The following is a 27,756-nucleotide window of genomic DNA, read 5'->3' on the forward strand; positions in this document are numbered from 1 at the left end:
CACAACTGTCTCCCGCTAGGATTGAGTCCATTCAGATCACCCTGAGCAAAGTCAGGCTAGGTCAAGGTTGCACTGTTATCAGTACCAACGATTTCCAGGTCTCAGGGCTTAACGCGCCCACAGTGATCCCTCTGGACCTTCTGCTCATGAGACCGCTTTTGTTGTGGCCAAAAGCCAGGGATTGCTTCCAAGGGCCAAAACCCCTGGGCTAAATAGGGTTACGCACCTCAGGCTTCGCTCCTTCCTATGTGGTTCAGACCCCGGTTTTCTGCCTTGGGTCCCACTCTAGGTGCGCCTTGTTGTCGCGAGACTGCTAACGACAGACGCCTCCCTGATGGGCAGGGTAGCGGCCTTAAGTGGTCGCCCAGCTTAAGGGGATAGGAGGGTCATCAGCTCGGTTGTCACAGTCTCTGTCTTGGGTTGATGGCTGTATTTCTGGCCCTGAAATACCTCCTCCTGAGGCTGCCATGTCTTGGTGCGGGTGGACAATACAGCTGTAGCCTCTTACATAAATCATCAAGGAGACCCACGCTCTTGTCAGCTGTATTTCTGACACGCCGGATTCTCCTTAGGGCCCAGGGTAAGCTCCTGTCACTCAGGTCAGTTATATCCCTGGATGCCCGTGATACGGGAGCAGATTTACGGTCCAGACAGGAAATACCAACGGGGGAGTTAAGAACTCCACCCTAAGGTAGTAGTTGCCCAGAGTTCGCCAGCAAGGGTTTTTGCCTCTTACTGATAGCACCGCGCTGGCCAAACAGGGCTTGGTTCTCGGAGCCAATCTCTTCCCTCGACGGCTCGCCTTGGGCGATTCTGAACAGGAAGGATCTTCTATCTCATGCACAGGGCAATATTTCATTCCTGCCCCAAATTGTGGAATCTTTCATGTTTGGCCCCTAAGGGTACCAACTGAGGGACACAGGGCTCTCTCCTGAGGTTATCGAGACCTTTTTAAATGCCGGGCTTTTTCCACTTGGAACAAGTTTGGGTGAGATCTTAGGGCAGAAGAGGACCTCTTCGCCTCTATGAATAGCGCAATGTCTCCTCTACTTCTCCCTGAAATCACCCAGCCCCTTGGGTCTGGATCGTTAAGACACATACATGACCCAGAATGCGTCTGTATGTGTTTCTCTCCCCGTTTCTCTGCTCCCGGAGTCTTGGCAATGTTCACCAGCAAGGGTCTTGCCTCCTAATAATGGCGCTGCGCTGGCCGAACAGGATATGTTTCTCGGAGTTAATTCCTCTCCTCGACGGCTCGCCTTGGGCGATTCCGAACAGGGAGGACCTTCTCATCCTTGAGGTCATCGAGAGCATTTCAAGTGCTAGGGCTCCCTCCACTTGGAACTGATCTGGGTAGATTTTACAGGGCAGAAGAGGACCTCTTCGCCTCTGTTGATAGCGCAATGTCTCCTCTACTTCTCCCCGAGTCGCCCAGCCCCCCCCCCCCCCCTCGGCAGGTGCTGAACGTAGAAACGCAAATGCGCCTGCATGTGTTTCCTTCTGCTAAAGTTCTTATTACAGAACCAGCTAACTGCCAGTTTGCTTCAGTTCTGGATTTTCTGTAGAAAGAACTGTCAGCGGGCACTTGCCTCGCCACTGCCAGGCTGTATTTGGCCACTGCGGTTTGCCACGGCTTGGTGGGCGGGGTGCCCTCAAAGAGGCATCCTCATTATTGCCCGGGCCTATGAGGCGCGCGGTCAAGCTTCGCCAGTAGGTTTCAGGGCGCACTCTACCAGAGGGCACTCCTCCTCTAAAACCTTGGCTAGAGGTCTCCCTCTGCAGCAAGTTTGTGAGGCAGCAGGTTGTCCTCTCCGCACACATTCATTAGATTTTTATAGTTTGGATGTTTTGCCACTCCGGGCTCTTATGCCCTTGAGTCGACATCTCAAGCTCATGTCTGGACAAGTTTGTGATGCAGGCTGGTCCTCTCCGCTCACATTCATCAGTCTTTATGACAAGTTTGTGTTGCGATAGGGTTCTCTTCGCACACGTTCATCGAACTTTGTGGGCTAGATGCTTTGCTACTCCGGGCTCTTATGCCCTTGAGTCGACATCTCAGCCCATGCCTAAACAAGTTTGTGATGCGGCAGGTTGTCCCCTCCGCACACATTCATTGGACTTTTTTAGTTTGGATGTTTTGCCACTCCGGGCTCTTATGCCCTTGAGTCGACATCTCAGCTTATACCTGAACAAGATTGTGATGCGGCAGGCTGATCCTCTCCGCTCACATTCATCAGTTTTCATGACAAGTTTGTGTTGCGATAGGGTTCTCTTCGCACACATTCATCGAACTTTATGGGTTAGATGCTTTGCTACTCCGGGCTCTTATGCCCTTGAGTCGACATCTCAGCTCATGCCTGAGCAAGTTTGTGATGCGGCAGGCTGGTCCTCTCCGCTCACATTCATTAGTTTTATGGCAAGTTTGTGTTGCGATAGGGTTCTCTTCGCACACATTCATCGAACTTTATGGGCTAGATGCTTTGCTACTCCGGACTCTTATGTCCTTGAGTCGACATCTCAGCCCATGCCTAAACAAGTTTGTGATGTGGCAGGTTGTCCTCGCCGCACACATTCATTGGACTTTTTTAGTTTGGATGTTCTGCACTCCGGGCTCTCGTGCCCTTGAGTTGACATCTCAGCTCATGCCTGAACAAGTTTGTGATGCAGCAGGCTGGTCCTCTCCACACACATTCATCAAAATTGAATGGTTTAGATGTTTATGCTACTCCGGGCTCTTATGCCCTTGAGTCGACATCTCAAGCTCATGTCTGAGACCTCTCGCGTTTTTGTGAGTACACTGCACAACCGTAGGGGTCTGGACAGCCCCAAGTGCGGCGGCGTGGGTATTGCGTTCCTCAGTAGCGCTTAGCAGCGTAACATCAAAGTGAAGCCTTTTGTAAAGGGAACGCCTCGGGTTACATGTGTAACCCTTGTTCCTTGAAAAAGGCGGAACGAGATGTTGGCGCTGCTTTGCCGCACTGGGACGCCCTAGGACTGCTCTTCAAAAGAAGTATCTGACGACACCTGGTGACGTATCCATTTATAGCCTGGCCTCAGGTGCATCTAATGATTACATCAACCGAGGCTATAAATTCCGGTCAATGTTCATTGACGTGTTCCACACATTATTTCAGCTCGGCTCACAGCGAAAGCTGTTCCCCCCGTAGCGCTTAGCAGCGCAACATCTCGTTCCGCCTTTTTCAGGGAACAAGGGTTACACATGTAACCCGAGACGGTTTCTGTAAAGTTCTTCATGAAACAAATATTTCTCAGCTGTGCTTGCCTGTATTTAATGATTATGAGATATTTTATTTGAATGTAATTTATTAATAAAATATGTGATTCATCAATCATGCAAGCAATTGTTTGCAACTTTATTTATGCATTGTACAGAAATGAAGGTTCTGGCAATGTGAAATGGAAAGTGGGGGAAGAAAGAACATAAAAGGAATGAAATTTGTGTGCCTTGTCTGCTGACATACCTTAGCCTGTCTATAAATACTTCGAACACGACTGCTAACTATGAGCTGTTGGTGGGGCAGCGAGGAAGAACAAAAGAGGGAGGGCAGAGAGAGGGAAGGAGAAAGCTCCCATAGAGAATCTGCCCCCTCCGCACCCTGCCCGCTCTGTGTCCTCCATCTCAACAGCAACAGGCTGGGGAGAAGGAAAGAGTGTGATTGACTACAAGGGCAGAAATCACTATCCTTCTTCATAAATGTCTTCCATGCACAGGAGAGCTGTGCAGACTGCTGTGCAGAGGGGTTTACAGCTGTATCACAGGTGAGGGGTACACAGTGATTCCCAGCTAGGATTGTACATACCCCAGGGGGTACATAGACTGGTAAAAGTGGATACTTGGAAATTTTGTCTAACATCTCCTTTTATGTTCCACTGAAGAAACTCATATGGGTTTGGAAAACATGAAGTTCAGTAAATGATGACACAATTTTCATATTTGGGTGAACTATCCCATTAAATTCCACCCTAAAAGAATATAAATTAATTTACTTTTGTTAGATGTCCTATACATTTTTCATCTATAAATCTATTTGCGACTAGGTCTTTCCCAGAGAAAGATGTGTCTTAAGGTGTCATTAAACAGAAAATACTGCACGCTGCAGTGATGATTGCACTATATCAAAATAAAATAATAATTGTCATTTAAAAAAATTTATGATAATGCTGAACGACATCAAGTATAATATGAGATAAAAGGAACACATTTTTGGTTTTGTGTCAATGAAGAGGTACTTGAACCCCTGGGTTGTGGGAGGTAAATGAGACAAAAAAAAAAAAAAAAAAAAAAGAAACACTGAAGAAACAGACTTGAAATACAACAGACTGACTCTGTGAATCATTTTAAAATCTCTTACTTTTATTGTAATTTCTAGGCATGAAATAAAGAATCACTTTTCCTTACAAAATGTTTACGTGTTGTGTTTGTGCAAAAAGGAAGAACAGGGACTGATAAACTGAAGAGCATTACTCATAGAAGGTGGAAAACCAAGAGGAAAATAGTGGCAGCAAGCTACAGAAAACTCTCATGCACCTGTGGGACACAACCAGACATTGAGTATGCACAACACCACAGGATGCTTAGAACAAATTGTTCACCCAAAATAAAAATGATGTCATCATCTACTCACCCTCATGTTCTTCAAAAGTCTATATCTTTCTTTCATGCAACACAACAGTCGACATTAGGTGGAATGACAGCCTCAGTCACCATTCACTTTCATTGCATGTTTTTTTTTTCATACAATGAAAATGAATGGTGACTGAAATTAGCATTCTGCCAAAAATCTCCTTTTGTGTTCCACAAAGAATTAAAGTCACACAGACATTAAACCACAAGAGGGTATGATGACAGAATTTTAATTTTTTTGACGAACCATCCATTCTTACCACTCATTTTCCTCACTCTTTAGGGTTAATTCCATAGCACACGCACACAATTCTGCGTACTGATCTAATGCCCTTCAGAATGTCAGTGACCAATTAGGTCTATCCAATTCATGATTGGACAGATACAGAGTGAGGGTGACACATTCTACACACTACATCCTAAATTTGCATGACCACACTAGCACAGATAGACACTATGGGAGTGCAACTCTATAGCATGCAATGACAGACTACAATGATGATGCATTGTTGGCATAGTCGTCAGTGGATTAAATAAAAATCACCATCTTGGTCACCTGCTTGTTATGCTGCTGTGTTAAGGCAAAATGCAGTCAATACACATTTTGTCAAAATTGAGTTATGACAGAAATTGTTTCTCTTACACTGGCTCAACTATGCTTAGATTGCTGTACATTTATGATCAGTGCATTACCTTCATCCTACAACAAAACATTTGGCTGAACAATCCAAAAAATTTAAAGTCATTTTTCTCAGTTTCAATGACAGCATTAATGAATTTAGCCTTGTTTGGCAATATCCCACTAGACTGCATAGAGTCCCTTCTGATGTAAATCTCAGTAGAAAGCAAAGCACTATACACTCTTCTACACTGCACCTGTGTTAAGTGCCACTTAAACAGAAATGACAATTACCAGCAGGCTGGAGAGAACACTGGAAGTTGCATAACACTGACACCTATCCAATGGAGATGGTTGCTCTACTGCCACACTGCAACTGACATACACACAAACACACTCAAATGCACATGTACAAACATACAATATATAGGCCTTTTGTTGCCAATTGTGAAAAACATCTATAATCTCTCAAAGGTAAATACCATTATGCACCCACACAAACACACAAGTGGAACTGTCAAGGGCACAATGTGTCACACACAAAATTCAGTGTTAAGATACAAGAGTAATATATAAGTGGCAGTGTCCTGAAGATTCATGTGAGTTCATGCAATGATTAAAGAAATAGATTACCCAAATATAAAATGCTGTCATCATTTACTCAACTTCATGTTGTTAAAAAAACCATTTGAACCCCATTCACTTTCACTAAACAAAGCTGCAATGAAAGTTATTGTTGACTGAGACTAATCATCATGCCCAATATCTCCTTTTGTGTTTCACGGAAGAAACAATGTCATATGGGATTGAAACAACATGATGGTGAGTAAATGATGAAAGAATTTAACGGTAAACTATCACTTTAAAAATGATTTTATAGTGTGATGCACAATGAGTGACCAGATGAATATTGATTTTGCCTGGAAACCTGTGTGATGTGCATTATCAGGATGCACTTAACCGTGACATCATTTTGCCGGACATGAGATTGACAACGAGTATATGTGAAATCAAGCTCACTTACAGCCAACAGCCAATGGGATGGGTCAGTAGGGGATTATGGTCACAAGGGATTGTGTGGGCTATGCTACACTATGTTTATAGCTTTTCTATTCTATGAAAGTATGCAAGAACCCTGGCGTGGCTACCTTCATCTGTGAAAGGAAGTGATTATTAAATAATCTGGAACTTGAAAACCACTCCACTGAACTTCACAGTATATATGTGAAGACTATGTTATTTTCTGATTAAGCATGTGTACACATACTGAGGGTGTGTATCTGCACGTTTTTGTATTGCTTTGATTTTAATACCTGTTCTCACCAAACGAGTTTTCCACATTAAGATCACAAAACACGATTCACACTGCATGTGCTCATAAGCCATTATAAATTTACATTTATTGACTATATATGCATTTTTGGTCACAAAGTCTTTTATGTCAGGTGGTATGTAATAATTATTACCATTGAATATTTCAGTGCACCTTATACATAACATCTAGTGTTTATGATATTTACATTTTTTGTATATATTTAGCTAAGAATGTGTGACTTTCAAGTCTCATTTCCTTGCATGGGTATTAGAAAGCTGTAAAAGGCTTGGAAAGAACAAGGCAATTTTCAGAGTTGTGCGGGGGAAGGCATTGCCAGATTGTAAAATACGGTATTTAGTATTTTAAACCTTAAATCTTTTAAACTTTATGCTTGCCAAAAAGCCTACATCTTTTGTCAATGTTTCAATGTCAGTATAACCTACTATGTTGCTTGGGTTACGTCAGACTATAATGTGAGGTAGATATCATGTTCTGCAGTTAGAAAATCTACCCACAATCCTCTGCTCGGTCAGATTTGCCCACGCTCTAGATCTCGATAGACATATTGAATTAGCTACCATTTACAAGATTATAATAAAGCTCCTATAGATAGTGTGTTAAGAGCAGATTCCTAGACGTGTATCACATGAACTATTAGGCAGTGGTGTTCAGGTTCCACTGGAGGCACCTTGAATATTTGTAAACTGATATGTGAGACTGAAGTTTTCAACTTTAAATTCAAAATTACTTGTGGAACATTGTAGATTAAAGGCATACTTCTCCCAAAAATGTAAATACTGTTTTACAGCCCTCATAGTGTTTTAAATCTGTATGTTTTTAAAAAATGGGCCACAATATTTATAAAAAAAAATTCCCTTTGTGTTCAAAATTATGACAGAATTTTCATTTTTGGGTGAACTAACCTTTTAACCAGACACAACACAATAATATAGATAAAAAATGTGTTCACTTCAACTCCAAGCAACAAGAATCTGCAAACATCCTTCTGAATAAATCAGAAATAGATCATTATGATGAAATGACAGACACTGTGCAAACAGCCTTATCATTGACAGCTATCGATCTGAACATATCTCATTCATAAGAGCAAAGAACCTGCTTAAAGACACTGTTGTCGCCGAGTGTTTTCAAGAGTGAAATTTGTAACAGCTCTTGCTAATGGAAATATTAAGAGAGATTTCAACAAAAAAAATGTGTTATTGAATGAACAGGAAATGTGAATGTGTCTTGGGTTGGATAAAATGAAGAAGATTCTCAAAAATGTCCTCCAGGCACAGAGTCACAGATTTGTTTTTGGAATTTGGCTAAATAGATCTCCATCATCATATTAAGTTCTTCGCATGGCTTCTCTCTTTACTGTTTCCCTTTTCGGCAAAGATGCAACACTGAGACATGTCCTTTAAATGCGCTGCAATACGACAACATTTTTCAGTCCTCAAAAAACAGAAAGTTGGTCCTTCTGTGCACTTCAAATTTAACTGCAGTAATCTTGAATTATTATATTATATAATGCAATATATTTTCTCAATATCTTCATGCAGTGATGCTGTATTATTTCAGTGAAGGAAGATTTGCCTTTGTGAACTTTCCTTAAATCCTGCAGACAGCCTCCTTCAATCTGTATTGAAGAAATAATTAATCTGAAAAACAAAATACTGTAATAATTTACTCAACTTCACGTCATTCCAAACCCGTATGACTTTCTTTTTTATGTGGAACACAAATGGAGATGTTTTAATGAATATCTCTTTACATCTTCTCAATACTATGGCAGTGGTAGTGCATGGTCACATAGACTACTTCTATGATCATTTTGGGCCCTTTTTTATAGCTTTAAAGGCACTATCAGATGCCATTGTATTAAAAAGATGGATCAGGATATTTTCTATTCCGCATAAGAAAGAAAATCATACGGGTCTGCAACATTACGAGTAAAGATTGACTGAATTTTCTTTTTTTTGGGGGGGGGTCCGCAACTTTTTTGGTAAGGTCCACAGTGCTTTATATCTGTATTTCATGTATGTTACACTAATGTTACAGAGTGATTAAATATTAGTAAATCGAGTGAATTTACAGTGGATTGTATTATTGATGAATGTTAATCGTTTTAAAAGTGAAACTCAAAAGACTGAAGAACCCCACCCACTTAGGAAGTCACTTAGCTCTACTTTGTTGTTAAGTCAAGTGTCTCGATTGGTGGTTAAAACACGAAGAGGTGACAGGAAAGAGGCTACGGTTGTAATCTCAGTTGGTGGCAGCTCCATCAGTGCTTGAGGGTGGTGCACTGTCACTGGGAGAAGTCGAGTCTAGTTTTCCTTCCAGAGCAGAGATGAGCTCAGGAGTTTTGACTGAGCTTTTCCCAGTATTAGGGGTTTTGGGGGGGGAAGTAGCAGATGCCTCCATGGCCTTCACATCCAGCCCAGCAGAGATGGACCCACTGTCAGCCTTGGACTCTGGAGTACCATTAGTGGTTGGTTTGGGGTCAAGAACTGGTGAGACAGGTGGTTTAGACTGTGGAGTGGGTGAAGTTGGTTTAGGCTCAGGGACTGGAGAGACTGGAGTTGGTTTAGGATCCGGAGTCAGAACAGGCATGGGATCAGGAGCTGCAGTGACTGATCGTTTGGGATCTGGTGTTGGGCTTACTGCAGGTTTGTGCTCAGGGGTGCCAACTTTAGCTAGATCAGGGGTTGGTGAGACTGCTGGTTTGGTATCTGGAGAACTGGCTGGTTTTGCATCAGGTGTTGGTGTTACTGCTTTGGGAGGTTCCAGAGTTGGACTTGGCATTGGCTTAACATCAGTGGTTGCAGGTGTTAGACTCATCATTGGTTTTGAATCAGGTGTCAGAGCTGGCTTTGGTTCTGGAGACAGGCTTAAGGTTGGTTTTGCTTCAGGTGTTGGTGGGATGGTCAATTTTGCTTCAGGTGTAACAACAGGTTTGCTTTCGGGTTCTGCTTTTGGGGAAACTGCAGGTTTGGCTTCAGGTGTTGGTGTGACAGCAGGTTTGGGTTCAGGTGTTACTGGAGGTTTGGGTTCAGGAGAAGGTGGTGGAGGAGCCATAGACTTAGTAGCAGGTGCTAGCATCATGTCAGAAGTTGGGGCTGGTTTTGGAGTTGATGGAGCAGTGTTCTGCTCTGGAATTTGGTTGGGAATGGCTTTGACATCAGGAGCAACAGAAGAACTTAATGCATCAGAATCTGCTATGGGTGCTGTTGGTGCATCAGTGTCACTGTCAAGTGGAAGGCCAGTGGTATTAAAGCCCACTCCAGAGTCACTGGTTTCCAGGTTCCTTTCTTGGAGGCTTGGCTCTTTAGTAGATACCTCCAAACCCTGAGCACAACATACACTGAATTTAGCATTCTTATAGAGCATGCAAATTAAAACATAAAAACATTATTTATTGAGTCAAAAAAGTAAACAAACAAAAATGTACCTCACCTTAATGCTGACCTCTGTGCTCTGTGATTTCTCAGTGATATCCTCTTTCAGTGACAGGGGTGGAGCTTCATCGTTCTGCTGGGCACAGGCCTCTTTCACAACCTGCATTAAAATGGGCAAATACTTCCAATTGTCCACAAAAGTGGAAAAGCTCACAATAATTCTCTCTCCTTTATTTTTTTTGAGACACAGTATGCACTTCATGCACTGAAAAAATGTTGCTTTGCGTGTGTAAATGATCTGGTTTTATTCAAGTAAAACAAAAACATTTAACATCACTTGAATATAAATCATCCAGAATATATTAGGTGACACCAACAAAAACATTTTTATGGGTAAGATCATAGCTGCTTAAGGTTAAGATTGCAAGTTACAACTTTATACTGTATGACAAAGCACTTATTAATTTAATTCATTAATTTAATATATTTGCTCATAAATTATTTGTAAATGTCATTATTTTATTTATATTTGCGACCACAAGTGAAAATGAGTCTTTTTTTTCTTTTCATTTTTCTAATTTAAAGGTGCACTCAGTATTTATTTCAGTAAAAACTTTTACTCCTAAAGGAATTAATTGTAAATTTGAAACATATGTATAACATCATGAGCACTCACATAAGATGAGGACTCTAGTCATATCAGTAACCTTATAAAAGATGTTTTATTCTACATGGGGCAGGGGTGCCCTCATGAGTGCTGCCATTTTAGAATCACATGACCAGCTGAATACTACTCACTTAATCTCAGTAACCATCTTGTTATTGGACACTTTCATTCTTGGATTAAATTAATCATGGCTGTTTGTGAATAGTGAATTTCTACAATAGCATCTGTAACTGAAAAGTATTTGTTTTGAATGCTGCATCCACACCTCTAGGTGTCACTGTAAGTCCAAGGTGACACAAACAAAACAAAAAGTTACTGAGTGCACCTTTAATCTTTTCAAATTACAAATGATTTTAACAGTATAATTATTATCATGAATTTCTGAATTAATGTGTTTTTCTTTTTTTGCTTTAACAACACTCGAGCTGATATTGTGCAAAATCTGATGATCCATGTTATCCATGTGTGATTTGATAATGTTTCCGAAGAGCATCTTGTGTGCTTCAATGGAATATATTTTCAATGTATTCTCAGAGTTTTACACATTTTAGGAGCTTGGTATATGTTTGATTGTTGTTGTTTTTTTGTGAGTTCCTATTATAGGTAGTAGGTACCTGTCTGAAGGCATCGCTCTCAACTTTGCCTGCATTCTGGGCTTTCTTCTCAATGGCTTTGGCTTTTGCTGCACGTTTGTGTATCTTCACCAAACATGATACCAGACACACCAACAGCAGCACCACCACTAATGCTACCAGAGCAATGATGGCAACGTAAAGATTAGGAAGCTTATATGCTGAGAGAGAAAGAAAGATACAGTACTGCATCAAAAACATGTCAGTTAAATCAACTGTTCATTTCTTTATCCTTTATTCTCTACCATCACCTCACCTTCCACCTCCAGATAGATATCAGACACAAGGAATCCCTGAAGGTCAGTCACACTGAAAACTCCAGCATCACTTGCCTTCAAACCCGTCAGAACACACAAAGAATCCTCCAAAAAGAGACGATCATTGAGATTCAGGAGGTTAGGGGGCAGCTTGAGCTCTCCTTTCTCCATAATCAAATACGTATGATTATCAGAGCTTGGGGTGTAGAGCAGGCGAGCCAAGGAGCTATTCAAGTGCAGATTTATTTTCAGAGTGCCACCAAATGAAAGGGTAACAAAGATCTTATGCGCTGTAAAAAGACAGAAAGAAATAAAGAAAAGATGGAAGAAAAAGAGAAAAAAGAAAGACAGAAAGAAAGAAAGAAAGAAAGAAAGAAAGAAAGAAAAAAGAAAGAAAGAAAGAAAGAAAGAGAGGTTACTAAACACCAAGATGCTAAATGAGCTCTAGAGCATTTTTCAAGATAATGTCATAGAGAGTGAAAAATGAAGAAACAGTGTCTGGAGGGAGGAAAAGCATAAATTGTAGTTCCCGCTCTGCTTCATTGGTCCATATCTTTACAGTCCTTACTACAGGCTTAGCCGATTTTAATTTCTGTCTGTAGGTTGGAAGAAGATGAACCAATCAGAGAGTCCCAAACCAGATTACAGTTGATAAAGAGCGCTTCCAAATTAGGACAGCACATTTTCTTTGAAGTTGTTACATCTGTACACCAACGTTCATTGATGTAAAAGCATGTTCCAACGGCTCTCGTTTTCCCCGTTATATCCACGATGCGATCCGCTCTGGACAGCTGAAAGCCCGGCAGATGTAATGCACTGTCCAGAATAGCTTCACTCAGCCAGGTTTCTGTGAAGTACAATGCAGAATTTGAAAAGTCCTTGTTTGTATGGCAGAGAGCGGAGATTCGCCAAATAAATGCTAGACAGCCCTGTTTGATAGCAGCGCTGACGGAGCTTGATCAGCATGCCTGCTTGTCTCCCTCACCTCCGTCTCTTGAACCGCAAAGCTGCGCCTCCGACTTAAAATGTAAAGATTACTAAACACAGGACAAAGAAACAAAAACAACAAAAGAATAGGAGCGCTCCACACCGAGGCAGCCATCTGCGGCGCCATCATGATGACAGACCCTCCCTCACCATTCTAAACAGCACTGTGGCAGCAGTAGAGTCATTCAGGTTCCTGGGCACTACCATCTCACAGGACCTGAAGAGGAGTGTTCAAGGAGTTTACAAAGGAGAGTTCGGACTGCAAAGAGGATTATTGGTTGCCCCCTGCCCTCCCTTCAAGAACTATACACTTCCAGAGTGAGGAAAAAGGCTGGAAAATTCACTCTAGATCCCGCACACCCTGTCCACTACCTTTCTGAACTGTTCCTTTCTGGCCGACGCTTCAGAGCTCTGAGCACCAGAACCGTCAGGCACAGAAACAGTTTTTTTCCCTCAGGCTATCAATCTCATGAACAGTTAAAATTGCCCCGTTGAGCAAAAATTGCGTGCAATTTACAGCTTAGTCTTTTTATATTCTCCAACACATCCAATCTCTTCTGCCATTACATTCCCTTGCACTTTATATAACAGATTTGCTTTAGATTTGCACAACGTATGTGTATGTGTGTATGTGTGTACAGTATGTGTGCGTGTGTGTCTGTGTATGTATGTATGTATGTGTGTATGTATATATATATATATATATATATATATATATATATATATATATATATATATATATATATACATATATATATATATATATATATATACATATACATACATATATATATATATATATCTATATATATAAGTATAATATATATAATATATATGATATATATATATATATATACAGTGGTGGTGGCGTAGTGGCTAAAGCACAGGTCTGTTAATCAGCAAGGTTAATCAGCAAGGTCGCTGGTTTGAACCCCACAGTCACCACCATTGTGTCCTTGAGCAAGGCACTTAACTCCAGGTTGCTCTGGGGGGATTGTCCCTGTAATAAGTGCACTGTAAGTCGCTTTGGATAAAAGCGTCTGCCAAATGTATATATATATATTTATTTTTTTTGTATATTTGTATGTATATGTATGTATATTTAAGCAATATCACACAAGCAAGAATGCAATATGGCCCTATATCAGTGCTGTAGGTAATCACAGCAGTGCTAATTTAGGGCCATATAGCATGACTGCGATTGTGACATTGCTTATAGACAACAGTTCAATGAAAACTGAGTAAGGTCATAAAAACTAATTTGTGTATGGAACTACTTTCTTACGCGACCGATCAGAATCTGCTATTTCTAGTTCAAAACAAATGATGCGTCTAAGCCTTCATTAGTAATTCAAAAATATCACTTCAGAACTAGAATCACGGCTTGTGCTGTTTCTAAAAAGTTATTGGATAAACAAGGATGTGTGTGTGTGTGTGTGTGTGTGAGAGAGAGAGAGAGAGAGAGATGTAGAGTGTGCAATCACCTGTTGCAACACCCAAGCAAAGATGCTGTCAGCTTTCTGAAGGTCAGCTTTCTCAGTCGTAAAATAGCCATCCAAGCAGGGGTATTCCTCTCTATTTCGCGGTAGCCGGTACACAAGAGTCATTCCCTATAGAAACCGCAATGTCCTCCGCCATTTTAAACATTATGTATCCAATGTGTAAATCACGGTAACAGGTAAGTGCCTTGAGTTCTGTAATGAATCAGTCTGTTGTGTCTCTCAGCTGTGATGAGCCTTAATGCTGAAGTTGTTCGTTTAAAGCCGTTTAACCCTCTGGGGTCTGAGGGTGTTTTGGTCCCTGGAGAAGTTTTGACATGCCTTAACATTTGTGCTTTTTTCAGTAGCATAAATATTCAGCACAAAGTGGGCTACAATGATATGTGAGCAACATGTGTGTACATGTTTGTATTTTTGAGAAAATAAGGTTTATATGTGGTTTTTGAAAAAACTAAAATGTTAAGTCATTGAAATAAGGCGATATAACACATATTAAACATTTGTCCACAAGACTTTTGAGCACTGGATCTTGTAGCCTAGAGTTTTTGCTACAAAATTATGTGAAAACCATCTTGATCATTCATTAATACAAAACAATATAGTAATTTAACTTCTGTAAGACACTTTTGGTGTTAGAAAGGTCATATACGAGGAGGCGTGAACTATCATGAATTTTGATTGTAATTCACACCTGAGGACACAAAAGACCCTCCCCTGGGCCTATCAATGAGGAATGTGACAGAAAGAGAATGAATGTGAGGAGACTTAATGATCAAAATCAAGTTTTAATTTCAAATAAGTAATCTGAATATAAATTTTCTTTACATAAAGACTTAATTTTAGACCTACATTACTGTTTTGCTCACCAAGACTGCATTAATTTGATCCAAAATACAGTAAAAACAGTGATATTGTGAACTATTTTTACAATTTAAAAGAACAGTTTTCTATTTTAATATATTGTAAAATGAAATTTGTGATCAAAGCTGAATTTTCAGCATCATTACTGCAGTCTTCAGTGTCACATGATCCTTCAGAAATTATAATAATATGCTGATTTTCTAATATGAGCATATTTAAAGTCCATTTTACTCATTTACACCTGAATACATATTTGCAAGCACAAGCTTTGATGATGATAATGAGGCAGTATAAACAATAGTTAAAATATAATCTAAAATTCATATTATTTTTATATCATATTTATATCATACAGCATACAATTTAAATTCCTGCTTTAGCCGAAACAGCATTTAAATGTAACTAAATCTTGCTTATTAGGACATATTTCAAATTTCAATACTCTGAATCCTGGCTGGCAAGTCTGGAAACAGTCCCACTTGTAAAATATGTACGTTTATATAAAATAGCATGTCAACTAATATGTAAGTAAAACTAAATTACTTACTCATCCGAAATTGTATCCTCGGCTGGATCAAGTCTCCCTTCAAAATGCAAACGTTCATCGGAGTCCGACTCTTCTTCTGAGGAAAATGTTAACCCTTCGTCACTATCCAGGAGCTTTCTCGCCTGTGTAATGTGCGTCTTTCAAACGCGCAGAAAAGTGAATGAACTAGATGTTTTTAAGGCACAGTCGGGGGCGTTTACCATTTGCATTGATCGACTCAGCACATTACCGTATGAATAGAATAGAATAGAATATTTCTTGAACATGACAGTGAGTTCACTGTACTAAAATGGCCCCCACAGTCACCAGATCTCAACCCAATAGAGCATCTTTGGGATGTGGTGGAACGGGAGCTTCGTGCCCTGGATGTGCATCCCACAAATCTCCATCAATTGCAAGATGCTATCCTATCAATATGGGCCAACATTTCTAAAGAATGCTTTCAGCACCTTGTTGAATCAATGCCACGTAGTATTAAGGCAGTTCTGAAGGCGAACACAGTATTAGTATGGTGTTCCTAATAATCCTTCAGGTGAGTGTATGTTTCATGTTTGTGTGATAAGTATTCACGGAGTTTCAGTTAATTTTTGTGACGTGTTTCAGATATATGCTCACAAACACAGAGACAGTTTTATAATTTCATAAAAAATCATTTTTATTACATTTTTTATTATTTTGTATTATTACCTATGTCTTGTTGCTGTTTTGTATTGTATTGTATTGTTGTGCATTGGAAGCTCCTGTCACCAAGACAAATTGCAAAGGTTATATGCAATAACCTCATTTTATATTTTAAATTTCACTCCTCCTTCAAAAGGTTGGTACACCATAGGTACTCATCTACTCATCTTTTTGTAATTTTTTCACAATCACCCTGTATATTGTTGTACAAGCTTTGATCAGAAGGTTGCTTCTCAAGCTATAAAGTGAGTCTTAGGAGCCTGTTTTCTTTTTTCTTTTTTTACCTGTCTGAGCTGTTTTATAAATGTGATTTTTTGTTTTTATGTGTCTCAAGACACTTTCTGCATTGTTTCATTTGTTGCTCTGCGTCTAGCTTTTTTAATGCAAGTTGTTAATACAGATCATTCCTATAATACATTGTGGAGCGGAGGGGGGTGGGACCGGGTTGGAATATCACGCGCCCGGTCCCCAATCGGCCTGATGAGGCGCGCGAGGGATAAAGGCAGCCGGTGACGATGGTTCGAGAGAGAGAGAATTACGGGCATGTCCGTCATGTGTGTTTATGTTTGTGCTTTTGGTTTGAGTTTAATTAAATTATGATTTATATTGACAAGCCGGTTCTCGCCTCCTCCTTGCCCATCCTTAACCCTGTTACATTGGTGCCGAAGCCCGGGAAGGAGGAGGGATGCCCGTCGCAGAGTCCTCGACACGGCCATCCACCCTGGGGAGCGCCGCTGCCATCTGCCGGGTGACGGAGTAGCCCGACCGCCCGGATGTGGTGAAGGGCCGGCGTCCACGGGGCGAGTGGGGACTGGATTCCTCGACCTCCTGGAGTGATGGAGCCGCTGCCAGGGGCGGAGGAGTCCCCTGCCGTCCCCCAGAAACGCGGAGGGGTCGAGTGAAGACCGTCGTCTGCGAGGGGAGGAGGGAAGTAACTCCCCGATCGCCTGGAGCGGTAGGGCCGTTGCCAGGGGCGGAGGAATGTCCCCAGGTGCCGCCAGAAAAGCGGAGGGGCTTTCTGTCCGCTGGGAGTCGGAGATTTGACTCCGATTCGCCCGGAGAGGAGTGGCTGTCGTCCGCCAGAGAGTGTGGAGGAGTGTTCGAGGACCACGCGACGGTACATCAGAGAACCGGTGAGTGAGCTTTTTCTCTCTCTCCTCTCTCTCTCCCTTTCGCACCGTGTTGGTCTTTTCCCTCGCCTAATTTTTTGTTGTTTTTTCCCCTCCTGTCTCCTCCCAGGTCGAGGAAGGTGGGGATGACCACACGGGACGCAAGATACACCCCACCCCAGGGATGGGGGGGGGGGGTGTACGTCATGCCGGTGGCACCCCAGCATGAGATAACACCGGGAGGAGTGTGGAGCGGAGGGGGGCGGGGCCGGGTCGGAATATCGCGCGCCCGGTCCCCAGTCGGCCTGATGAGGCGCGCGAGGGATAAAGGCGGCTGGTGACGATGGTTCGAGAGAGAGAGAATTACGGGCATGTCCGTTATGTGTGTTTATGTTTGTGCTTTTGGTTTGAGTTTAATTAAATTATGATTTATATTGACAAGCCGGTTCTCGCCTCCTCCTTGCCCATCCTTAACCCTGTTACATACATCATTTGTAATATTGTTTGAACATTAAATAGTTTGAACAAATTTTAAATATTTAAGTAAGTCAGTGATGGACCCAAGTGTTTCTTCCCACTCTCACCTTTCACATTTAGGCAGATCTTCTTCTTGACTTTCCCATTGGAATCACTGAAGGTGTAACTCCCTTCATCAGCCTCTGTGACAGCACGGAGAGTGAACTTTCGAGCAGTGACATGGATACGGTCCAGGTAATTATTCCAGGGTGTTCCATCATCATTCAGTACTACCAGGGCCGGCAGGGACGTCCGATTGGCCTCCACTGTGCTGTGGCGAAAGCCCACTCGCACTGGCTGTGAGATATCATTCAGCGAAACATGAAAATCGGAGCCATAATTGACAATATGCTCGCTAGAGCAATCTGGAAAAGTGAGAGAGAAAGGAGAAAGATAAACTGACTTGATTTTTTTTGTTTGATTAAATATTACAGTCATCACCACAGTGTTCTGGGTTGTTGCCAGAGCATTGCTCTGTAGTTGCTAAGATGATTTGAGTGTTTTTAGCATGTTGCTAGGTGGTTGCTTGGGTGCTGTGGTTGGTTGCTTACTGGCCCAAGGGAAAAAAGCCCACCCCTAAGTCTTTATTGTATTCTGGTTTCCAGATTGTGCACCTGCATTACTGTCTAATCTTTTGGATGTTTTTGCCCATTTATTGTGCACCAAAAGAAGTCTTATTGCTTAGAAAAGTAATGACACACCTCTCCTCAACAAGTCACATAATTTGAGGTATCAGTTATGTTTGCCACACGAATAGTGTGGAAAGTTATGCACCAAACTTTTGGGTGAAATAAAAATAAGTATGAGCAATAACAACAGTGATGCTTGCCTTAGCAAACGGGAGAAAGAGATAAAGAAGGGTCATTAGGCAGAGGCAACTGGAAGGCAAGCAGTGTGGCTTGACAGAGCTATAATTAATGTGGTAATTAATCCTCCTTACTGTTCAACACATGACTTCCTATAATAATGGAAGTCACTTTGGGCTATTCTTGTGTTCTTATGTGCTGCACAGATCCAATTTAGTGTACATGCTGCTTGTAGGATGTATTAGAGCACATGCGTCTATAGTAATAAATGTGTAATTTTTTCTGTTATGTGATGATAATGATGAACCTCAGTATACAGTACCTCTAACATAGAGTTTGATGCTTATAACGTCCTCAGGGTTTTGGTTGGATGTGATGGTGTAAACTCCTTCATCACTCTCTCCAATATTCTCCAAGATCAGGTGGCTCAAACCAACATTGAGTTTGGCACGAGGATCCACCACCTTCCCTGAACTCATCAGCGGCTTCTCATTTCCAGTAACAACAGAAGGCCTGAACGACACATCAGCCTCACCAGCAGGCATGGTGATGTGAAAGTCTTCCCCATAAAAAAGAGTCAAGGAATCTTCACGGGCTTAAAGAAAGTCAGAGAGAGAGGGAGATTTTGTCTTAAAGGAATAGTTGACATAAAAATTCAAATTCTGTATTTATTTATTCACCCTCATGTATTTTATACTAATATAACTTTCTTCCTTCTGTGAAAGAAAAGTTAGATATTTTGAGTTCATAGCAATCATGCCATCAGATCATTGAGTCAATGAGTTCAACTTGAGAATGGGATTGATCCAATTCGTGAATTAATCTTTCAGACTGATTGTGAAATGGATCAACAGGGTCACTGAAAATAACCAGCTGAAAATAATAATTTGTTTACGAATCAGGCTGATTCGCATTGGATGGGAACATTATCACAGAATAATGACTTACATTTTGTTCTGTTCCTATTATAGCTATTGGAAACTTGGAATATAGTGCATGGGCTGTTATATTAAAAAAATACAAAACATTTTTTTTTTGGAGCTTAACAACTGGTGGTCACAATGAACTGTACAATATACTGTCAAGAAGATCTGTGTAAAGATTCTTCAAAATTCTATATCAAAATAACAGTATTCTGTTTTGGAACAGCATGAGGTTGAGTAACTGATGACAGAAATTTCATTTTAGGGTGAACTGTTCCTTTAAAGCATGTTTTACTGGTTCATTTCATTCATAAATCTTGAAAATAGTAAAAAAAAAAAAGAAAGTGATGTGTCAAAATGTGTTTTATGCTTTACCTTTCAGAGTTGCAGGGAAAGCTAAAAAGCCAAAAACAGAAGCACCAATGTTTAGATTAACAAACACATTCATTATTGACATAACATGACATGCTTGTCATCAATCACTCAAATCATACAGAAATTGACAGTAGATTTTAAGAAGTATTTGGATCATGTTCATTTGCATTACATTTACATTTATTCATCTGTATTTTTTTTCTCCCCTTTTCTCCCCAATTTGGAATACCCAATTCCCAATGCAATCCAAGTCCTTGTGGTGGAATAGGGACCCGCCTCAATCCAGGTGAGACAATCCATGCATCTTATCACGTGGCTTGTTGAGCATTTTGCCGCGGAGACATTGTACGCGTGGAGGCTTCAAGCTATTCTCCGTGGCATCCACGCACAACTCACCACATGCCCCACTGGGAGCGAGAACCACATTATAGTGACCACTGGGAGGTTGCCCCATGTGACTCTACCCTCCCTAGCAACCGAGCCAATATGGTTGCTTAGGAGACCTGCCTGGAGTCACTCAGCATGCCTAGCCATTCGAACTCGTGACTCTAGGGGTGGTAGTCAGTGTCAATACTCGCTGAGATACCCAGAACAAATTCATCCAAATGCCATTGTTTCTATTCAAGTGCAAATTATGCTCTTCTTCAGAGCATTCTAACCACAATAAACTATTCCCTTGGTATTTTTGTTTACTCAAACATGACAGCTGTTTTAGCCATGCCTACGAGTAATGGATTGATGTTCACTAATGAAGTCAGTATTTACGGAATGGTTTTGTATGACTGCATCCAGCTTTGTTATGGAAAATCTAGAAATGGCTAACACAGTTTGTGACATATTATGCCTTTGTTCAAATTAGTGTTTTGCCAATTACTGATGATATGTTTAAAACTGATTGCCAACCTGTCACAACTCTGTGGGGACATATTCATAATACTGTACATCTAAAAGCTACATATGTACTGTAAAGTATAAGCAGAATATGGTCCCTGGAAGCACAGTTCTAAAACTCCCCTGCTTTGAACTATTAGCATATCAAAGTTGTCGTTAACATTTCAGCACAAAAAAACAACACTTTTGTAGAGGTAATAATGACAGACAGATAAACCTCTGAAAGGAATCCATAAAGACTATCTTACCTGAGCACAACAGCATGCTTAAGATGAGCAGTCTCAGGTTCTGCATATTGGCTCTGAAAACATTGACACACACATGGGGAGATATAATCCTCATTGCCCTTCTACAAATACCAGATTAACGTGAGGCTGTCGAGTAAATTATGACAAAATAAAACTTTTGGATGAGCTATCCCTTTAAAACAAATTTAAGTCATCTAAATTCTGTGAAAGTCTAAATACTGACATTGTGGTCGCATAAGTATTATGGTACATCATTGAATTGCTCTCACATTCCAGCTGGAGGATTGGACACAAATCGATTGAGTGCTTTAATGTCAAACTGCAAATAAGGTGTGTTTGACTATAAAACAATTAACTTGTGCTAATGTAATACCAGAATGTATGACTATTCAGCTTTAAGCATATGACTCTTCAAAGCTCTCGCTTTGACGGGAGATGTGTGTCATGGAAATCCTAGATCTGACCCAGGTACCTCATAATTCAGACTCAAACCGCAATGTTACCTCTTAACCGACTGGAACCGGGAGATTACAACGGACTCTAACCGAGAGGTTGGTGATATCCCACCAAAGATGCACTCTATCAAGTGGATTTCTTATACATCCTACTTGAGCACCAATTCTCACTCAATGATCTAATCTGGGAGTCTTATATTTTGCTCTTAGCATCGATACACTCACTCTGTGTTCTTATATGAGGTTCTCATGCATCATGATATTTATTATGCTGTGCAGCGATAACTCCGAGAGAGTCTCCAGTTTCCCAATGTACTTATTTTATTGGTTAATGGCCGGAGAGATCTCTCAGAACACAGTAGTGACTCTACCAAACAAAATAATTCATAAGGTTTTATACATTATTGAAAACGTAACTCCCATAAAACTTGTTTTCTTAATTCTGATTGGTTTAAAACATATTGCTAAGCAAAAAGTCCCTCTTTTAAGCATATAACGTAATGGGATAGTCCCTGTCTGAATTCGTCACAAACATTAAAGGGATAATTCACCCAAAAATTATAATTCTCTCATCATTTACTCTACCTTATGCAATCCTAGATGTGTATGACTTTCTTTCTTCAGATTTTTAGAAGAATCTTTTAGATAACCCTCAGATCATCACTGATCCTCCAATTGGTCATCTAGTGGTTAGATGGAAACCTGGAGAGGCCTTCAAGCCACAGTGTCTCACATCCACTGTGAAATTTGGTGAAGGATCTGTGATGATCTGGGGGTGCTTCAGCAAAGCTAGAATCGAGCAGATTCTTCTTTGTGAAGGACGCATAAAACAAGCCAAGTACAAGGTTATCCTGGAACAAAACTTGCTTCCTTCTGCTCTGACAATGTTCTCCAACTCTGAGGATTGAATTTTCCAGCAGGACATTGCTCCATGCCACACAGCCAGGTCAATTAATGTGAGGATGGAGGACCACCGGATCAAGACTCTGTCATGGCCAGTCCAATATCCAGACCTGAACCCCATTGAAAACCTCTGTAATGTGATCTAGAGGAAGATGGATGGCCACCAGCCATCAAGCAAAGCTGAGCTGCTTGAATTTTTGCGCTAGGAGTGGCATAAAGTAACCCAACAGCAATGTGAATAACTGGTAGAGAGCATGAAAGCTGAGATTGAAAATCACCAAATATTGATTTCTGAACTCTTCCTAAGTTAAAACATTAGTATTGAGTTGTTTAAAATGAATATGAACTTGTTTTCTTTGCATTGTTCGAGGTCTGGAAACACTGTATCTTCTTTGTTATTTTGACCAGTTGTCATTTTCTGCAAATAAATGCTCTAAATGACAATAATATTATTTGAAATTTGGGAGAAATGTTGTCAGCACTTTATAGAATAAAACTAAAATTTTGTACTCAAACACATACCTATAAATAGTAAATCCAGAGAAACTGATAATTTTGCAGAGGTCTCTTAATTTTTTCCAGAGCTGTATATATATATACACTCACCTAAAGGATTATTAGGAACACCATACTAATACTGTGTTTGACCCCTTTCGCCTTCAGAACTGCCTTAATTCTACGTGGCATTGATTCAACAAGGTGCTGAAAGCATTCGTTAGAAATGTTGGCCCATATTGATAGGATAGCATCTTGCAATTGATGGAGATTTGTGGGATGCACATCCAGGGCACGAAGCTCCCGTTCCACCACATCCCAAAGATGCTCTATTGGGTTGAGATCTGGTGACTGTGGGGGCCATTTTAGTACAGTGAACTTATTGTCATGTTCAAGAAACCAATTTGAAATGATTCAAGCTTTGTGACATGGTGCATTATCCTGCTGGAAGTAGCCATCAGAGGATGGGTACATGGTGGCCATAAAGGGATGGACATGGTCAGAAACAATGCTCAGGTAGGCCGTGGCATTTAAACGATGCCCAATTGGCACTAAGGGGCCTAAAGTGTGCCAAGAAAACATCCTCCACACCATTACACCACCACCAGCCTGCACAGTGGTAACAAGGCATGATGGATCCATGTTCTCATTCTGTTTACGCCAAATTCTGACTCTACCATCTGAATGTCTCAACAGAAATCGAGACTCATCAGACCAGGCAACATTTTTCCAGTCTTCAACTGTTCAATTTTGGTGAGCTCTTGCAAATTGTAGCCTCTTTTTCCTATTTGTAGTGGAGATGAGTGGTACCCGGTGGGGTCTTCTGCTGTTGTAGCCCATCCGCCTCAAGGTTGTGCGTGTTGTGGCTTCACAAATGCTTTGCTGCATACCTCGGTTGTAACGAGTGGTTATTTCAGGCAAAGTTGCTCTTCTATCAGCTTGAATCAGTCGGCCCATTCTCCTCTGACCTCTAGCATCAACAAGGCATTTTCGCCCACAGGACTGCCGCATACTGGATGTTTTTCCCTTTTCACACCATTCTTTGTAAACCCTAGAAATGGTTGTGCGTGAAAATCCAGTAACTGAGCAGATTGTGAAATACTCAGACCGGCCCGTCTGGCACCAACAACCATGCCACGCTCAAAATTGCTTAAATCACCTTTCTTTCCCATTCTGACATTCAGTTTGGAGTTCAGGAGATTGTCTTGACCAGGACCACACCCCTAAATGCATTGAAGCAACTGCCATGTGATTGGTTGATTAGATAATTGCATTTATGAGAAATTGAACAGGTGTTCCTAATAATCCTTTAGGCGAGTGTATATACACACACAGTTAAACTCAGACGTTTACATACACCTTAGCCAAATAAACTTAAACTCAGTTTTTCACAACCCCTGACATTTAATTGTAGAAAACTTTCCCTGTCTTAGGTCAGTTAGGATCACTACTTTATTTTAAGAATGTGAAATATCAGAATAATAGTAGAGATAATTATTTATTTCAGCTTTTATTTCTTTCATCATATACCCAGTGGGTCAGAAGTTTACATACACTTTGTTAATATTTGGTAGCATTGCCTTTAAATTGTTTAACTTGGGTCAAACATTTCGGGTAGTCTTCCACAAGCTTCTCACAATTTGTTGTTGGAATTTTGGCCCATTCCTCCTGACAGAACTGGTGTAATTGTGTCAGGGTTGTAGGTATCCATCTTTTTCAGTTCTGCCCACAAATTTTCCATCGGATTGAGGTCAGGACTTTGTGATGGCCACTCCAATACCTTGACTTTGTTGTTCTTAAGCCATTTTGCCAAAACTTTGGAGGGATGCTTAAGATCATTGTCCATTTGGAAGGCTCATTTGTGACCGAGGTTTAACTTCCTGGCTGATGTCTTGAGATGTTGCTTCAATTTATCCACATAATTTTCCTCCCTTGTGATGCCATCTATTTTGTGAAGTGCACCAGTCCCTCCTGCAGCAAAGCACCCCCTCAACATGATGCTGCTACCCACATGCGTCACGATTGGCAGAGCCAACCCAAGGCATAAGCGAACATAGCAGCTGTGGCCACCAGTTAAGTAGTCGGGCTATGTTGCGAGCTAACGTTAGCTGACTAGTTAGTTAACATAGCCTAGGTAGCATATCTTCTTGCTTTAGGAAAGTTCACGTTTGATTAAACATCCATAAATAGTCTTGACATCTTAATATATTATAATGCAACATATTACATAGCTAATTTTAGATTAAAGTATTTGTCTTCTGTGAAAAAATAACTTGTTCCTGGGTATATCTTTTTTTAAATACAAATAAGCTTCTGTTCCATACACTTGGTACTGATAACGGCCCTGAAGGTTGGGATGGCGTTCTTCGGCTTGCAAGCCTCACCCTTTTTTCTCCAAACATAACAATGGCCATTATGGCCAAACAGTACAATTTTTGTTTCATTAGACTAGAGGACATTTCTCCGAAAGTGCACTTGCAAACTGTAGTGTGGCTTTTTATGGCAGTTTTGGAGCAGTGATTTCTTCCTTGCTGAGCAGGAATTTTCCAAGCTGCTTAAAGGCACAGATAACTTTTATGTAAACTTCTGACCCACTGGAATTGTGAAACAGTCAATTAAAAGTGGAACAATATGTCAGTAAACAATTGTTGGACAAATTGCTTGTGTCACGCACAAAATAGATGTCCTAACTTACTTGCCAAAACTATAATTTGCTAATATGAAATCTTTGGAGTGGTTAAAAAATAAGTTGGAATGATTTCAACCTAAATGTATGTAAACTTCAGACTTCAACTGTACCTTTGCCAGGGCACACATTAGGCAGAAAGGCTGGCATCAAGAACAGCAGACATGTATTTAGGCCATTGTCTCTCGCCTCATCAGTGTGTTGTAACAGGATTCTGCTCTGACTCTCAACAATTGCTGATGAACATTTTAAGTAAGTTGCAAAGATGTGGGAAAAAGCATCCTTCTACACACACATGCACACCATTTCTCTACCTCTGGACAATAGTAGACATGTGCTGATGTGTTTGCCTCAGCGCTATTTTAGCATTTTATGGACAACATGCCATCTGGTCCACTTAGATGTGCTTTCTGTCTCTCTCTCTCACCTCGTAGCAACCTCACAGTTCTTCTCCTATAAGACACAGCATTCATAAAACATAAGCCAGCAAGGAGGCAGAAAAAAAGACTGGGTAACAAGGTTTCCTCCTGAGTGCAATACATAAGATGATTAGGAGCTCTGGAAAATCATCTTCAGCCTATTTCAGGTATATTAACTGGTAGAATTTCCTATTTGATCAATTATGTCATAAGCAAGCCATTCAAACCAGCCAAAATAGAAAAAGATGAATAGGAGCTCAGGGAAATCAACCTCAAAAGGTGCTGCATCCGTAATAAGTGGTAACAAAATCATATGAATATACTGGGCTATTTCTTGTTTTATTTTTCTACGCCTTTACTGTCTACTCATAATCTGTTTTCAAGGCTTGAAAAAGACGACCAGTACAAAAAGGGGATATTGTTGTTAAAAGGGTCAATACAAGTAAGGTAAGGGTCTGTTATATTACATGAAATACTATGAGATCATGACTGTTTCTCAAAACCTATTGGACTGCCTACCTAGACTATTTTTGGGCATAGCCCAATTTGGCTCAAAGCAGAGCTGGTTCGGAAAACGTTGTTTTTCTAAGGACTTTTTGACCGCGTCTCGCAGAGGCGCGCTACGTTTTTAGACGTCGTGTCAAATTAAAAACGCGCCTCGAGACAAATGCACACTGTAGACTCGTAGCACTGCATCTAGCCTTTTTAGCGCAACAAGGACGCGTTCGGTGTGAACCATCATATATATATATATATATATATATATATATATATATATATATATATATATATATATATATATATATATATATATATTCAGCACAAACATACTGTCTGCTGAATAGGTATCTCACACGGCCCATTTTTTTTATAAGCGGCGGCATCTTTGACCAAAAAGGAGGAAATCCTCTGATAAGGTTTCTTTCCCCTCCCAATCGTGAAACTATCTGCCCGTCAAACACATTTTCTCTCAGTCACACGATGGCAAAGATCGCCTACACATGGTCGGGTTACTTCAGTGCATGGCGGTCGAAATGAAAGAGGCTGTGGCCGCAGTACTGTATTTATTTAAGGATTATAATAACACATCTAATATTTATAAAACTCGTTTTTTCGTGTTCTCATATTTCAGCGTGATAAATAGTCAAATAAACTTGTTCGCTCATCTCTTCTTAATTTTCATATTTAATAGAAAAACATTCTGAGATGTTAATGCAGAATTATGTGAACCGGTGCCGACGCGGTATTTTGCGTGATGCTTTGCGTTCCGACCGCACAACCTCTAAACATACCTAAATGGAGCACAATCTTTTAAATCCTAAATATACACATTATTCATTAGCCTATGTTATTTTCGTTCCATCAGCAGTAAGCAACTTCAACCAGCCGGAAAATTACCAGACGAGCCTGAAACTGCAGAATTTAACCCTTCATATAACAACCCATTTAAAACAGATTTGCCGCAAAATATAGCCTACACTCTCTACTTACCGTGCTGACTGTTCACTTCCAGTCTCCTCCAAACTGATAAGTCTGTAAACCCGGCTAATAAAAGTGGAAATTCCGTTATTTAGCTTCTTTTCCACCCAACTCTGGACCAAGATGCACCTAAGGAATCCGTCCGGTATCTCGCAAAGTCTCGAGTGCCGTCGGTAAAGCCCGTTGCTTCAGCCTCTAAGGGGCGTGTCAGCTTATCCGAACGCTCCAACCTTTGCAGAAGCGACGTGAAAGTCATTTAATATGTTCTTCAGATCGATCCATCACATAGACCAACGCCCTTCATGAATACAAATGTGCACTAGATAATTTTATACGTGCAACT

At 40.7% G+C, this 27,756-nt stretch overlaps 1 protein-coding gene across 2 annotated transcripts; it reads right to left on the reverse strand.

The window, feature by feature from the left end:
• Positions 1-4,371: 4,371 nt before the first annotated feature.
• On the reverse strand, positions 4,372-27,554 carry LOC127657505 (uncharacterized). 2 transcript variants are annotated; one of them, XM_052146317.1, is made up of 10 exons: positions 27,426-27,554; positions 25,830-25,968; positions 20,977-21,029; positions 19,838-19,858; positions 18,862-19,134; positions 17,802-18,098; positions 11,533-11,823; positions 11,259-11,437; positions 10,036-10,137; positions 4,372-9,927 (listed from the first exon to the last, which is right to left on the reverse strand). In XM_052146317.1, the coding sequence occupies exons 2-10, from the start codon at positions 25,847-25,849 to the stop codon at positions 8,845-8,847; spliced, it is 2,319 nt and encodes a 772-aa protein (XP_052002277.1). In that variant the 5' UTR covers positions 25,850-25,968; positions 27,426-27,554; the 3' UTR covers positions 4,372-8,844. The 2 variants fall into 2 exon arrangements, with proteins under 2 accessions (XP_052002277.1, XP_052002278.1); XM_052146318.1 differs by lacking the exon at positions 25,830-25,968 and having other exon boundaries at positions 27,426-27,552.
• Positions 27,555-27,756: the final 202 nt, after the last annotated feature.

This window comes from Xyrauchen texanus, chromosome 17, assembly GCF_025860055.1.
Source record: "Xyrauchen texanus isolate HMW12.3.18 chromosome 17, RBS_HiC_50CHRs, whole genome shotgun sequence".
Classification (NCBI taxonomy): domain Eukaryota; kingdom Metazoa; phylum Chordata; class Actinopteri; order Cypriniformes; family Catostomidae; genus Xyrauchen; species Xyrauchen texanus.

Coding starts and splice junctions, on each gene's coding strand:
- LOC127657505 (XM_052146317.1), bottom strand. CDS start 25,849: ATGTCTACTATTGTCCAGAG. Junction 21,030..25,829: donor ATGTCTACTATTGTCCAGAG/GTAGAGAAATGG, acceptor CAATGTTTTCAG/AGCCAATATGCAGAACCTGA. Junction 19,135..19,837: donor TTTCCCTGCAACTCTGAAAG/GTAAAGCATAAA, acceptor ACTTTCTTTAAG/CCCGTGAAGATTCCTTGACT.